Source organism: Mandrillus leucophaeus, unplaced genomic scaffold, assembly GCF_000951045.1.
Source record: "Mandrillus leucophaeus isolate KB7577 unplaced genomic scaffold, Mleu.le_1.0 Scaffold1, whole genome shotgun sequence".
NCBI lineage: Eukaryota > Metazoa > Chordata > Mammalia > Primates > Cercopithecidae > Mandrillus > Mandrillus leucophaeus.
In genome coordinates, this window is record NW_012098097.1 from 14,395,860 (window position 1) to 14,409,960 (window position 14,101).

General features: G+C 44.5%; 1 protein-coding gene across 1 annotated transcript in view; it reads left to right on the top strand.

Moving 5' to 3' along the window:
- RPTOR (regulatory associated protein of MTOR, complex 1) overlaps window positions 1-14,101 on the top strand; it is a 448,104-nt gene that overhangs the window by 73,870 nt on the left and 360,133 nt on the right. The window contains exon 2 of the mRNA XM_011967646.1: window positions 11,528-11,630. Within this exon, the coding sequence (XP_011823036.1) occupies window positions 11,528-11,630 (103 nt within the window). The remainder of the gene's footprint in view (window positions 1-11,527; window positions 11,631-14,101) is intronic.

Below are 14,101 nucleotides of genomic sequence, written 5' to 3' on the forward strand. Positions count from 1 at the left end.
GGTCGGTGTTGGACTCGGGCTGGGCCTTGCTGTGTGGACACGGGTGCTCTCTGTGGTTGAATGAGGTGGTTGGTGTTGGACTCGGGCTGGGCCTTGCTGTGTGGACACGGGTGCTCTCTGTGGTTGAATGAAGCGGTCGGTGTTGGACTCGGGCTGGGCCTTGCTGTGTGGACACGGGTGCTCTCTGTGGTTGAATGAAGCGGTCGGTGTTGGACCTGGGCTGGGCTGCATATTCTGGAGAAGTGGCTGTGGAGCATGATGAGGCGTCCGTGGCAGCAGTGTCTCTGTGCCCAGGTGTGGCCGTGCTGAGGGGATTCCTGCCGCAGATCTCGGGAAGAAGGTTGGCTTTCCTCCTGGTGTTGGTGGAAGGCCTCCCCTGAGACACCGCTGCACCCCACTGGGGCGTTTCATTGTCCTCTCCCCTCCTGACAAGGAAACGGCTGGACACTCTTCATGTCAGCAAGGATCCTAGGTTCTGGGGGCTCAAAGACAAGCCAGGCCTGGAAGACCCCCCTAGAGCCAGGGGAACCCATCCCCGAATATATACTCGCCAAGCCACGTGCTGCGGTTGGGGGTCCCAGAGGTGTGCTCAGGCCGGCCTGTGGGGACAGCAAAGTGGCCTCCCCGAGGAGGGGGCCTGTCCCCTGTGTTTCAGAGGCCTCACCTTGTCTCATGCTTGAAATATTTCCTGAAGAATGCCATTTTTGAAATTTATTTTGTAGAGAAAAAAAAATCCAAATATTGAAAGGCTCTGCTTGAATTTTTAACAACTACTATATCAAGAAAAGATTTCTGACTTAGGTGGCCCCTTCGGAATATCCGATTCCTGCGCTGGCTTCTGCGTTGCCTTTGCAGGCCTGTGTTGATACGTGAAGTTTTCTTGTTCAGATGGAACTCTGTGGTGTTAAATGTGGCCTTCTTTGTTTTGTGTTACATGTTTTTCTCAACTTTATGAGATCAGACCAAATAGAGAATGTTAAAGAAAAAAATATTTTGGGCAATTAGAATTGCAAGAATGTCAAGAAGAAATATGTGTAGTGAATAGCAGGCTGTAGAAACCATCTCACTGCTCAGATCTTAAAATCTGTAGCCGAGAGAGGCTTTGAAACACCTGGGGAAGATGTGTGTGCCGCTCTGCATTTGTAAAATTGTGGACTTGACTGTAGAGCTCGCTTTGCCCACAGCTGGTTTAGTCGTCGATAATCCCCGAGGATACTTGCGTGTGCCGTCGCCTTCATCCCCAGGACTTGGAGGAAAACAGCAGTGATGCTATTTGTTATTTCACGTTGATAATTCCTTCCACCTTTGGCCTTGTCCTACGGTAATTCCTCATTTCGGATTCCTTTGGATAGTTGGGTCATGGGGAGAGTTCTACCGTTATTTTACCAAGGTGAGGTTTGCTAAGCCATCATTCTTATGTAGACGGCAGAAAAAGCCATTCAGAGAAAACATCTGAGTCTGTTCCCGCCAGGTTAAGCAGAAAGGGGATTTGCTAAGGATCTCCAGAAGCCCCGAGAGCCGGCCCCCAAGGTTACGGTGGACCTCAAGGGGGCTTCTGTAGCTGCCGAGCAACGGAGACATTGGAGGAGTCCTGGAAGACCAGGCGCCGCTGCCGCACAGCTCACAGGGTGCTCACCTCCCTGTGGAACGGGGGCCTGGAATCTCGGGGTCTAGAGTTTGATCTTGCAGGTGCATCTGATCATAGGAACCCAGGTCACATGCTGGCCCCTTCGCTGCGGGAGTCAGGACACAGTTCTTCTTTTCCTCACCTTAGTAAGCTAGGACCTGGAGCATAAGAAATTGTCAAGATATACGGAAGGTGTTAAAAAGATGATGGGGAACTGCAGATGGCAGGTATCTGCCGTGGTTCCCCATGGGGCATCTTAATGGACAGCTTATTACTAGGTTTTCAGCTGTGCAAGACCTTTGATTTACCCATGCCTTTCATCTCTGATACCCACTTAGCAGCGCATGCTGTTCCCTATTCTCTTTGAAACTGAGGGTTCTTTCTTCCTTGTCCCATTCCACTCTTGCCACACCTAGCTCCGGCCTTCTTATTTCACCATGACAGCTTCCTGGCTAATTGCCCTTCCTCCATTCTTTTTCTTCCCAAGTAAATGTTAGCCCTTGTCATTAATGTTAGATGTCATCTTCCTGAAAATATCCCATTTAGCCAGGTTTATGCCGTGGCAGCTGCAGTGGGGCCCGGAGGCCTTTCTTCCAGGCCTCTGTTATTGGAATCCACCTCCCGCGTCTATTTGGAGCTATGGGGCCTTTGGAACGGCTTCATGAGATGCGTTGGCCCAAGCAGAAGGCTGGTACAGAAGCAGAACAAAGCTCTGAGCATTCCGAGAGTTTTCTGTTGAGAAATGCCACGGGCTTATGTCTTCAGCCTGCCTGGGAGCCCTGCGTATTTTTACTTGCCTTGGGGTAGATTTGATGAAGCCTGTACCATGGGTAACATTGCTGGATAATGAAGAGTGGAAGGAAAATTAACCCAGAATGAATGACTCAGTCCTATGATAATGTGGCTAATTTTAATTTGCATCAGGAATAGTAAAGCTGTGTTATCAAATAAATCTCTAAACAGCCTTGAAATCCTTCCATTCATTGAAAATTGAATTTTTTTTTTTTTTTTAGACGGAGTCTCACTGTGTTGGCCAGGCTGGAGTGCAGTGGCATGATCTTGGCCCACTGCAACCTCTGCCTCCCGGGTTCAAGTGATTCTTCTGCCTCAGTCTCCTGAATAGCTGGGATTACAGGTGCACACCACCGTGCCTGGCTAATTTTTGTATTTTTAGTAGAGGTGGGGTTTCACCACATTGGCCAGGCTGGTCTCAAACTCCTGACCTTGTGATCCGCCCGCCTTGGCCTCCCACAGTGCTGGGATTACAGGCATGAGCCACCGTGCCCGGCCTGAAATAAATTTCCATGAAATAAATCTCGTTCCATGAAATAAATGTTAGGAAATTAGCCAGGCATGGTGGCGTGTGCCTGTAGTCTCAGCTACTTGGGAGGTTGAGATAGGAGGATCGTTTGAGCCCTATTGAAGCAATAGGCTTCACTTTGTATCTTGAACTGGGAAGGAGTGGAGAAAAAAATAATATTAGAGCCCTTTGCTATACTTATTTTACGAAGACCAATTATTTGTTGGTTTTTAAGGACCAGAGTTGCCAGGAATAAGTGAAACACGGCTCGATCTCTCAGTGTGCCCAATACCGCCGGCACCACATTCCTCACGCCAGCCCAGCTTGCTCGTTACCTGGGATACTCGCCCAAGCTTCAGCTGACCGAGCAGGTTATTTTCTATATCTTCAGGGTATAAAAACAGTTGTATAGACATACATGCACAACCATGAAAAAAATTTTTGACTATTGTGGTAAAGTCATTTTTATCCCCACTTCTGCCCCCATGCTTATGGAAATAACATGTTTATGGTAGATGGAGAGTGCATACACAGAAGGGCCAGGTACAAAGAAGAAAAGATGATCCACGTTCCCCTGCAGAGGTCAGAATCACTCATGACGTCTTGTGTTTTCATTTGGTGTGACCTTATATTTGGAATCACAGTTGTGGGTACAGTTTTGTACCCCCCTCTTTTCAGTTGTGTTTGAGCACGTCCTGTGCCATTTAATATTCTTTGAGAACATATTTTTTAAACAGCTCTACTGAGATACAATTCACCTACCCCAGAGTTCACCCGTTTTTGCCAACAGAGTTCACCAGCAGTTGTGCAACCTGAAAATATGTTTTTGTAAAGGACATATACTATTTTATCATATAACACTGTTTAATATATGCCATTTAATTATGCCCTTCAACTTGGAACTTTAGGCTTCCATAGAATACATTTTATCATATTTAGATTTTATGCGGTTGAATGACTTGGAATTAATTTGTAAGTGTATATACCCTCGTATTTTCGCTCTGTGACAAAAATTTTTATTTTCACTTTTTAGGTAAGGAGACTGAAGAATTTTTTCTTTTTTTGTTAATTTCACCCCATAAGGCGTTTCAGGGAGAGGCAAAGAAATGGTTCCTAGCTCCTCACTCAGTCCTTGGTGGGCTGACTGGCTGTGCACACTAGGCCTCAGGGTGGAAGAGGTTCTTTTAGAGACCCCAGGCATAGTCTCATGGGCTCACAAACCCGCACCAGGGCTGACCATTTGTTTTTGGAGGAACCACAGAAGGATTCAGTATAGAATTCCTTAAGAAAGGAGTTTCTTTAGTTTGTTTAAAATAGTTACAACTTTTTTTTTTTCTTTTTTTTAAAGGCGGAGTCTTGCTTTGTCACCCAGGGTGGAGTGCAGTGGTGTGATCTCGGCTCACTGTAACCTCTGCCTCCTGGGTTCGAGCAGTTCTCCCACCTCCGCCTCCCCAGTGGCTGGGACCACAGGTGCACGCCACCACAGCTGGCTGATTTATTTCTTTTCCTTTTTAGTAGAGACAGGGTTTCACCACGTTGGCCAGGGTGGTCTCAAACTCCTGACCTCGGGTGATCCACCCGGCTTGGCCTCCCAAAGTGCTGGGGTTACAGGCGTGAGCCACCACGCCTGACCAAAACAGTTACAATTTCTATAATAAACTTTTTTTCCCCCAGAATAAAACTAGCACCTTTAAAGTGAGCTATAACGATTCCTTTTATGAAACTTATTATGTATGCAGTTCTTATTTTGACTTTCAGAAAATCTAAATTTCTCAAGGGCCTGTGATGCTGGAACTCAACTCACACCAAGTCCCTTGTGCAGTTTGCGTGGTGCAGGAAGGGGTGAGCCAGGTGAGGACTGCAGCACTCCTCACTTGTGTGCGAAGGTCGCCGTGGGTGAGGCCTCCTCATCCCTGAGGCCGAAATTGTCCTCTTCTCGTTTCCTTTTGATCAGGACGTTCTACAGGGGTGGAGGCAGATTTTAAAAGCAGTGATACATAGACAGAATTTGGCCTAAAAAAAGAGTAGTGCTTAAATCTAAATGAGGCCTCTGGCTCAAGGTAACAAACTGAGCTCATAAATTCAAGCACCTCTCCCCTCATTCCCAATTCCCATTGAAATGAACAAAGGAATATAAAAATAGGGAGTCTCCCAAGCTAACACAGTTGCTGCTGGTGATGATGGTCTTGTTTTGGACTGCAGGGTTTGCTTGCAGAAATTCAGTTGGATGTGCTTCCTGCGGGCTTGGTGCTCCCTTTGTAGCAGTGCTTGGAATGGAAGTGAGGGGGCAAACTGGCTTTTCCTTCTCTTGAACAACTTGGTTATCCGCCTCCCCTTCCCTGCGAGGTATATCTACTCTCTTTGCTATATGTTCTAGTTTCTGACTTTCTTTATAAATTATGCATTTGTGTAGCTTCGGCTTTGCTCCGAGTTTCTGCTTGGTGCTGTGAATCCTAATGAGCGCTCCTGGGAATTGGGTGGATTTGGGTGGCTCTGCCTTCAGACAAACCAGGGGATCGTGAATGCTGTGACCCGTGTGGCCAGCCCCAGTCTTGCTTTCTGTTTATTTTCCACCAGTCTCAGTTGTTGGTGTTGGGAGGATAAGTGTGAGCCACACTCTCAATGTGGGGAACAGGAGGCAGTGATTGGGCTGCTGAACATGTTTAATTTCTTCATTCTGCACGGTGACTTAGGTGTCACTGTGTGTCAGCCTGGGAATTTATACTCAAGCTTGTTTGTGCCACCTGATCACCTGTATCTTTTTAAATATATATGATTTTATCCAATCAGTTATGAAGGAAGACTCCAGTAAGGAAATCCCTTGCGATTTGGTTTGAATTCTTTGGGAGGTGACAGACATTAATACATCTTTCACCTGTGAGGTGACATGCTCTGAGCTTACAGGCCTTCGAATGGAGGTGATCTCGTCTGCAGGCCCTGTGTGCAATTCTGACACCCAGACGCTCTGAACACTGGATTATTTAACAGCTCATTTGGCGGCAACACTTGGCCTGAGCTGGGGTGAGACTGGACACTCTTGATTGATTCCATGGAGAGTGGAAATGTTAACATGGTGAATGTTGGGTGCCGCTCCAAACCCTCCTGTGTGTGTTCACCCTCCTGGGTGTGTTCACCTTCCTGGGTGCCGCTCCAAACCCTCCTGGGTGTTTTAACCCTCTTAGGTGTGTTCTGTGAGACAGGGCAGAGGGATCACATTATCCTTTCACCAAGGTGAACACTGGAATTTCAAAACCAAGCTGGCACCAAAGGACCATCAAGAACACTGCCCAGGCTGTTATAATACCATCAGGACCCCACTGCTTGACGGCCCCCAGCCTCTCCCACCTGGAATCCAAAGTGCCGCGGAGACCTTGAGCTGGGCACAGGATCCTTAGGTGTGTGCACCAGCCTTTAGGGGGTGCCTCCAGGATGACTGGGTGGAGACCTTTAGCCGGGCACGGGATCCTTAGGTGTGTGTGCCAGCCTTTAGGGGGTGCCTCCAGGATGACTGGGTGGAGACCTTGAGCCGGGGCACAGAGTCCTTAGGCGTGTGCTCCTGACTTTAGCGGGTGCCTCCAGGATGGCTGGGAAGACCAGTCATGAGTCAGAACTTCAGAATCTGAAAAATCCTTAGCACCTAAGAGGTCATTTGTCTCCACCCCCTGACTTTAAGGATGAGGAAATTTTTCAGGAGGGATTGAAATTAACTGTCATATCCAAGGCCATGCATTGTTAGTGAGCATTTAAGGTTTTATAGTTTCTCAAAATGATACTCTTTTCAAATTCAAAATTAACCTATGGGGCTATAACCATGTCATCTTAAATTACATTGCATTGGAGGAAAATGTCTTAAAGTCAAAAAACTTATTTATGTAATATTATGCAGTTTTTGGCACATTAAATTTGATAGCCCTTACATTTTAAACATTCTGTAACTGTTATTAAAAAACATTAATCAAGAGTTTTTGGAACGAGGTTGCCATAGAAATGAAAATAAAATGCCAAAAAGACGTTTTAGGTATAGCTAAGAATTAAAAAACTTACTGAATTTGAGGCTGGGTGTGGTGGCTCACACCTGTAATCCCAGCACTTTGGGAGGCGGATGCTGGTGGATCACCTGAGGTCAGGAGTTAGAGACCAGCCTGGCCAACATGGCGAAACCCCGTCTCTACTAAAAATACAAAAAGTTAGCTTGTCATGCTGGCAGGCGCCTGTAATCCCAGCTACTTGGGAGGCTGAGGCAGGAGAATTGCTAGAACCCAGGAGGCAGAGGTTGCAACGAGCTAAGATCGTGCCACTGAACTCCATCATGGTCAACAGAACGAGAGTCTGTCTCAAAAAACAAAACAAACAACTGACCAAATTTGAAATTAGGCTCACAGTGTTAAAATTTGCAGAGGAGCAAGACGTATTTTTTTTGGCTTGAGTATATGTGGTAGCACTGTGTTTTGCCCAGTTTTGGAGTTAAATTGGTAGCTAGATGTTAGAGCAAACACATTGTTCTGGTTCATGTATCAGTGTATTCTCAGGTGTTTTTCTTGTTTTCTTTCAAAGTAGAATGCAGGATGTAGGGTTAGGTGTGTATTGTGTAAACAAGGATGAATCAAATTAATTTCTTTCTTGTCTTGGTTCTTGTCTTTGTATAGTGTAGCTAATTTCACACATTCCAGCTGAGGGCCATGCCTTCCTATTGCTGGCCTGTAAAGAAGTCAGAAACGTCTCTCTCAGTAGCATTTGGTGAGTCAGGAAGACCACACTCACTGACAGGCACAGTGAGGTGAGGCCCCTCAGTCATCCCGTGGGACTCAAGGACGATTCTTGGGCTTCTATCAGTACTTTTGTGTAAGGGACTCAGGGATCTTCAGAGATCATTTTTATAATTAACTAGAACTACTCATTTGACCGGGAATGTTGAAGTTTAAAAATTTAATTAGCTGCATTTGTAGAGGCGGAGGGAATATGACTTGTCTAGAATGACAGCCGAGGTAGGAGAAATAGGAATAAAGTCAGAGGTGTTGGGAATGCCTCCTCACTGCCCTGTGTCAGCCTCCACCGCCTCCCCAGCCCCGATACGCAGATGAGGAAGGAGACCCAGCAGCTGCAGAGCCTCTTCACCCGGCGAGCTTGCCCTAGTCCTGGCTGCCCCACTTGCTGTCTCCCTGGACTTGCATCCACCCCTTACTCCCTGGATGCCCTGCTGGGAGGGGAACGCCACCACCTAGTTCATGACCCTTTGGTGAAGGATGAAGTAGACTGTGTATCTACACTGCACGGCTCAGGACACAAGCACCTTAGCACAGGGAGGTCACCATTGATCAGAAGTGCTGGGACTGAACCCCAAACCTGGCTGTGAACTTCCGGAGGGCAAGAAAGAACAGGGTTGTATGGGAAGTTACTGAGCATACATCAGCCCAGAAAAACAGCTTTGCCCACCTTTTCCTGGGGCACACGGAGCATATGGATCAACGGGGAGAAAGCACTGCCAGACAAGCCCCAGGGCAGCGGCGGTGGCACTTGGCCACGGAAGCAGCCGGTGGGTGTCTCCAGTTGGCCCGTTAATGCTGTTTCTTCCACTGGATTTTGCTACAGGAGCCTGACATCAGTTTAAGGCATATTCTCTCTGCAGATTAGGGACAAGATAAGAGAAGCCAGTTGGGAACCAGTTAAGCTGTGGGGAAGCGCACGATCTATTATGAAAATTAGAGAGCCTGATGGTATAGATTGTTTTCTCATTAGAAGGCTTCCCTTCCCACAGAGGGCCCCTACAGATGGCTGTAGGCAAAGCCAGCCTCTTCCTTTAGGAAGCAGCTTGGAACTTGCTCCACGGTTTGAATCCGTTCCTCCCCATATTACAGAGCATGAAAGGAACACCCTTGATCGAAAACTGTTGTGAGGCAGGTGTTCACAGGTGTTCGCCGTGGCCACAGGAAGACCACAGAAACGTTTCCAGAAAATGTCTAGTTTTAAGCAGTGTATCCGCAAAGGCTGAGTTTGCTATACAATAATTGGGATTTGGGATTATGGATACCGATTACTTAAATATTACTTAAATATTGGATGACTAATTAAATACAGTGACTTTTGTTGTTCTGATTTTCAGTGCTTTCTCCTGATAAAAGATGAAGACCTAAAACTGAAACAAGAGGAATGATCTATTGGAAAGAACGAGGCAGACTTATTTTTCTTAGATAGTATAGTTGTGTACTTTCAAAACCTGAAAGAATCACCAAAAAGCAATTACGTTTAACTAAGAATGTAGTAAAGGAACTAACCATTTTTCTTATATAGCAACAATTATCAATAAGAAACTGTTATGGGGAAATATGTATTTCCCTGAAATACTCATGAAATATCTGGAAATAATTTTAAAATTAAAAATTAAAAACATTTTTATTGGTGATAATTTTATACATTCATATAATCAAATCAGAGTGATTGAGATACCTATCACCTTAAGTATTTATCATTTTCTTTTTTCTTTTTATTTTTTTTTTGAGATGGAGTCTTGGTCTATTGCCCAGGCTGGAGTACAGTTGTACAATCTCAGCTCACTGCAACCTCTGCCTCCTGGGTTCAAGTAATTCTCCTGTCTCAGCCTCCTTAGTAGCTGGGATTACAGGTGCACACCACTACGCCTGGCTAATTTTTGTGTTTTTAGTAGAGATGAGGTTTCACCATGTTGGCCAGGCTGGTCTTGAACTCCTGACCTCAGGTGATCTGCCTGCTTCAGCCTCCCAAAGTGCTGGGATTACAGGGGTGAGCCACCATGCCCGGCCTATCTTTTCTTTATGCTAGGAACATGCAAATTATTTTCTTTAGGTATTTTAAAAATGATTTATTCATTTATTTATTTTTAGAGATGGGGTCTTGCTGTGTTGCCCAGGCCGGAGTGCAGTGGCAGTTGGCAGGCACAGTCATTGCACACTGTACCCTCAAACTCCTGGGCTCAAGCAATGCTCCTGCCCCAGCCTCCTGAGCTGGGACCACAGGTGCACACCACCATACACTTCTAGCTGCTCAAAATGTACTGTCAATTAAATTAATGTTAACTGTCATCACTCTACTGATCTATGGAACACCCAGATCTTAGGAATAATCCCAGTAAGAAATGCACAGGATTTATTCGTGAAGAAAACTATAAGAATGTTACTGAAAACAGTTAAAGGAACATTGAGTAAATGGAGAACCATATTATGTTCTGTATAGAAAATAGAATATTATGAGGATGTTACTTCTTAACGTTAAGTTCAAATTAAACTTCATTGCAATTTTAGTTCAGTGCAATTTTAATAAAAATCCCAATGGGATTAAAAGATTGAAGAACTGATTTGAAAAAAATAAGTGAATATAAATAGCTAAGTAAAATAAAAAAAAAATTTGAGGGTGAAAAATGACCTAAGTATTATGAAATATAAAGATAAATTAGTTAAATTAATGTAGTACTAGTAGAAGTATTGGTTGATAGGTTAATGGGATGAATTTGATTACCCAGTAATAGAATTTTGTCTCTGTGAGAATTAATATATGTATCTGTGCACACCTATGAGTTTGAGGCAGATTATTTAACAGAGATTGACACAACTGGCTAGTTTTATGAGAAAAAGTTAATCCTTTTCTTGTATCATATACCAGAATAAGTAACATCCATACAGCTTAAAGGGTCAGTGTAAAACAGAAACACTGTACTGAAATACATGTCTTCCCTCATTCCGCAGATAGTTAGCACCTAGTCAGGGCCAGGGTTTTGCTCAAAAGAGTGGACTTGAGCCTCTGGCCCACTGAGGAGTGTCCATGGGCTGGCGCTCTGCCAGGAGGAAAGGATAGGTGCGATCGCAGCGTTCCCCAGCTGGTTCCACCCCGATGGGGAGTGTGGAAGGTGTGTTGAGGGGTATCCAGAGAAGGCCTCCCCAAGAAATTGATCTTTAAACTGAGATCCGAGGAGAGAGTCAGAGCCGGCCAGGTGACCCAGGGGAGGGGAACTCTCAGCAGAGGGAACTGTGGGTTTGAGGGCCGAGAGGTCAGTGTGGCCATGCCACAGTGTAAGTACGAGGAATGAGTAGATGGTCCATGGAGGGTGAACAACGCAGGCAGTGAGAACAGTGAACAACGCTAGGAGAACCAGGCAACATCACTGATGTGAACGAATGCAAACTAAATCAACACGACAGCTTTTCTCATTAAATGATTGATGATTTTAAATAACAAGGATTTTATATCTGGTTTAATATCTGGTGGGAGTGTAAATTTGTGTAATTTTTTTTGCAAAGGAATTTGGCAGAATGTATTGAGTGTGTTAAAATGTTTATAGCTTTTGATCAAATAATTCCGTTTCTGGAGATTTATCATAAGCCTGAGAATAGCCCTTCCTGCTACGTCCCTCTCACCACCTGCCACCCTTGCTGTGAAACCCTGCCTTCAGAGAAGGGCGTCACTCCTGCACTAGGGCTGGGATAGCCAGGTGACAGGTGGAGGGCTGGCTGGAGGGCAGGGGGGTGGGGAAGGGGCTCAGTGTTCTGGGGGACATTTTAAAAGCTGGAAAAACACATACATGAGTTCCATATTGAAATATATATGTATATTTTTTTCTGTTATGCTTTCAGATGAAGACAGTAAGTGTTGCCTTAGTTTTGTGCCTGAATGTTGGTGTGGACCCTCCCGATGTGGTGAAGACCACGCCCTGTGCGCGCTTGGAATGCTGGATCGGTGAGTACCTCCCTCACCCGCTGCCACGAAGGCCCTCTGGCTGGCTCTGGGCTGGGCGGGGCTCGCCAAGCCTGTGGTCTGGTCTGGGGGTCTGTCTCCAGCTGTGCAAATCAGGATTTTTTTTCTTTTTGGAGTCACATCACCTTTAAGTAATTTCAGATGCATTCACCTGTGATTTGTAGTGGAGAAAGTGTTTCAAGAAAAATTAATAAGATAATGATTATTGGGTTATATAATTTTCTACTTTAAATTTGTTCTGTCTGGAATAGTATCTATGTACATTTAAAAAAAAATGGAATGACTGATACCTGCATGGAAATGTAGAAAAGGTAATGGAACCATTTCCAGCAAAGCATCACATAATGGATCATGGCCCATAACAATGGCCAGCATTTGCTGAGTGCTTCTAGCGTGCCAGGTACCATAGGAAGCACTTTACAATTTACAATGCTCACAACAACGCTGTGTGGTGGGGTTTATTGCTTATCTCCATTTGAGAGCTGAGGAACATGAGACATAGAGAGTAGTAATTTGCTCACGGTTGTCCTATAAGTAGCAGAGCTGGGATTTGAACCTATGCAGTTCAAGTCCAGAGACTGTGTTTTTTTTTTTTTTTTTAATTGTGGTGAAACATACACAACACAAAATACCATTCTAGGAATTATTAAGTGTACAATTCAACGACATGAAATAATTCATAATGTTGTGCAAGCATTCTCACTGTCCATCTCTAGAACTTTTTCACCATCCCAAACGGAAACTCTGTCTCCATTACACAACTCCTCATTCCTGCCTTCCCCCAGCCCCTAGTAACCACCATTCCACTGTCTGTCTCTATGAATTTGTCATTCTAGGGACCTCATACTGATAAGGTATTTGTCCCTTTGTTTCTGGCTTCTTTCACTTAGCATAATACCCCCAAAGTTCATCCACGTTGTAGCATGTGTCAGAATTTTATTCCGTTTTAAGACTGAATTGTATTTCATTGTATAGATACACCACACTTCTTTAACCATTCATCTGTTGATGGACATTTAGGTTGTTTTTACCTCTTGGCTACCGTGAATCATGTTGCTGTGATACGGGTGTACAACTACCCGTTTGAGTCTCTACTTTTAATTCTTTTGGATATATACCTAGGAGTGGAATTGCTGGATCACATGGTAATTCTGCGTTTAGTTTTTTGAGCAATCAACCTATTGTTTTCCACAGTGGCTGCACTATTTCACATTCCCATCAGCAGTGTACCAGGATTCCAGTTTCTCCACGTCCTGGCCGACAGTTGTTATTTATTTATTTTTCTAATGGTCATGTTAACGGGTGTGAAGTGGATCTCGTGGTTTTAACTTGCATTTGCCTAATGATTTGTGATGTTGAGCATCTTTTATGGGCCTTGTGACCATTTATAGGTCTTCTTTGGAGAAATGTCTATTTAAGTTCTTTGCCCATTTTTGAATTGGGTTGTTTATTTTGTTGTTGTTGAGTTGTAGGAGTTCTTTATGTATGCTGAATATTGGTCCTTTAGCAGAGGTACGGTTTGCAAAGTTTTTCTTCCATCAGAGACTGCTCTTAACCATTCCACACTATATCTACTTTTCTTATTTTAGCATCAAATTTATTGAGATACAATTTTTTTTTAAAATTTTTTAAATTTTGAGACCAAGTCTCGCTTTTGTCTCCCAGGCTGGAGTGCAGTGGCATGATCTCAGCTCAGTGCAGCCTCCGCCTCCCAGGTTCAAGTGATTCTCCTGCCTCAGCCTCCCAATAACTGGGATTATAGGCATCTGCCACCATGCCCAAGCAATTTTTGTATTTTTAGTAGAGATGGGGTTTCACCATGTTGGCCAGGCTGGTCTCAAACTCCTGACCTTAGGTGATCCACCCGCCTCGGCCTCCCAAAGTGCTGGGATTGCAGGCATGAGCCACCACGCGCGGCCGAGATACAATTTGTATACAGTAAAGTTCACATGTTTTAGGTGTACATTTCTTTAAGTTCTGACAAATATATACAGTCATGTAACAAATGCCATAATCAATGTATAGAATATTTCTATCACACCAAGGAAGTTCCCTCGGGCCCCTTTGTAATCGATCCCCTCTCATTTCTCTGGCCTCTGGAAACCGTTGATCTGATTTTTTCCTTTTACAGAATGTCATTTAAGTGGTGACATATAGTTTGTAGTTTCTTGTATCTTGCTTCTTTCCTTTAGCAGAATTTGTGATTCCTCTGTGTAGCTACGTGTATTAGTAGTTTTTTTGCTTCATTCCATTTTTGTGGCTCTCCCACAATTTGTTTATCCATTTACTAACTGACAGACATTTGGGTTGTTTCTAGTTTTTGGCAGTTATGAATAAAATTGCTATAAGCACTTGATCTTTGTGTGGACATATTTTCTCTGGGTAAATATTCTGCCTCCCGGGTTCAAGCGATTCTCCTGCCTCAGCCTCCCGAGTAGCTGGGATTATAAGCA